The sequence below is a fragment of the Bombus impatiens genome, unplaced genomic scaffold, assembly GCF_000188095.3.
Source record: "Bombus impatiens unplaced genomic scaffold, BIMP_2.2 scf_0129, whole genome shotgun sequence".
NCBI classification, from domain to species: Eukaryota; Metazoa; Arthropoda; class Insecta; order Hymenoptera; family Apidae; genus Bombus; species Bombus impatiens.
The window spans coordinates 261,337-262,639 of record NT_176548.1 but is presented as its reverse complement, the minus strand read 5'-3'; the positions used below and the strand labels follow the sequence as shown (position 1 = coordinate 262,639).

General features: G+C 58.0%; 1 protein-coding gene across 4 annotated transcripts in view; it reads right to left on the bottom strand.

Moving 5' to 3' along the window:
• The window catches only part of LOC100741294 (dachshund homolog 1), a 153,444-nt gene extending 152,147 nt beyond the window's left edge, over positions 1 to 1,297 (bottom strand). For 3 of the 4 annotated variants that reach the window (XM_033318853.1, XM_033318851.1, XM_033318852.1), the window contains exon 1: positions 1 to 117. In XM_033318853.1, coding sequence (XP_033174744.1) covers positions 1 to 10 — 10 coding nt within the window. In that variant the 5' untranslated portion in view covers positions 11 to 117. The other variant, XM_012381326.2, reaches the window with a different exon arrangement.
• Between the last annotated feature and the right edge of the window lie 6 nt (positions 1,298 to 1,303).

The window sequence follows — 1,303 nt, the reverse complement described above, 5'->3', positions numbered from 1 at the left end:
GGCGAGCCATGATGACCGCTGAGCATGCCGCCGAGTTGTCCCAACAGGCCCAATCCCGGTGGCGGTAGGCCTGGCATACGGGGCACCATGCCTGGCGGTGCACCAGGTGCTCCTCCGGCGGAAAGAGGCGGCGGACTCAACGGAAGTCCCTGAGGTGGCGAACCTCTGGTTGGCGATCCCGGCGTGGGAACGCCGCGATGCTGTTGCTGTTGCGATTGTTGCTCGCGAATCTGGTCCCGCGGATGAGGTTGTTGATGCGACGGTGGCGGTTGATGCTGCGACCCGTGAAGCTGTTGCTGATTTTGTTGAGCCGACGGGCTGTGTGGATGTTTGGGACTGCCGGTTACGGGACTGGCGCGGCTGCTGTGATCCGAAGCGCTATCCATCGCTCCGTGATCCATCGACTCTCTAAAGGACACGTGTCTTTCTCTTGTTGACCACGTTCCTTAAGATTTATTCTTTTGCCTTCTCAATGGGAACTCCTTCTCGCCCGTTCCTCGGAGATGTCGTTTCTTCGCTCTCCCTCTCTCCTCGCCGCAGTTCTCGCCACGTGGACACCACGAGATACGAGGAACTCGGGATACCGGCACGAGTCAACGCATACTAGACCGATCTCTTCTTCTTTTCGTGCCGATTCTAGCTCGTTCGGCTGCCAACACCAGCCGACGAGCCAGCCGACGAGGAAGCTGCCGTCGATCCAGGGTCAGCCACGGGTATCTCAGCTCTTCGCAAGCGTCACTGTCACTCGGGTAAACTGTCGCGTCTCACGGAGTACGTTGGACCGTGTACGTAAGTAACAATTTCACTGTGCACAACCACTGGAACAATCGTGTCCATGACAGTCGACCGTTGTCACTCGATACGGGCCTCGACGTCGACTTCGTTCTCGTTGCGGACAGGTCCGTGTTCCGCGTGACGCTGGTCGGCTTCGCTCGAGGAGCAGCCAAGCTGCCCCTCGTTCAACGATTCACCAACCACGAGTTTTCCTTCGCGACGCGTAGGTGCTTTTCTTCTCACTGAGGAAACTGGTTCACACGAGAGTAGGCGACTAGATGACGCGACGTCGCGCGACAATATTTCTTGCCTTTGAAAAACGCGTGGACAACGAACCGTCGTTGTTGGGTCGAGGACGATCGGTAGGACAGGATTGACGCATAGACGAGGGACGCGCGACGCAAACGACAGCGACGTACACCGCGAACGCAAACGAGAACGACGAAGATACTGTCGCGCGTGATAGCAACCGCGAGAACGGCGATGATGACACGAACACAACGACGACGACGACGGCGACGATGACGAT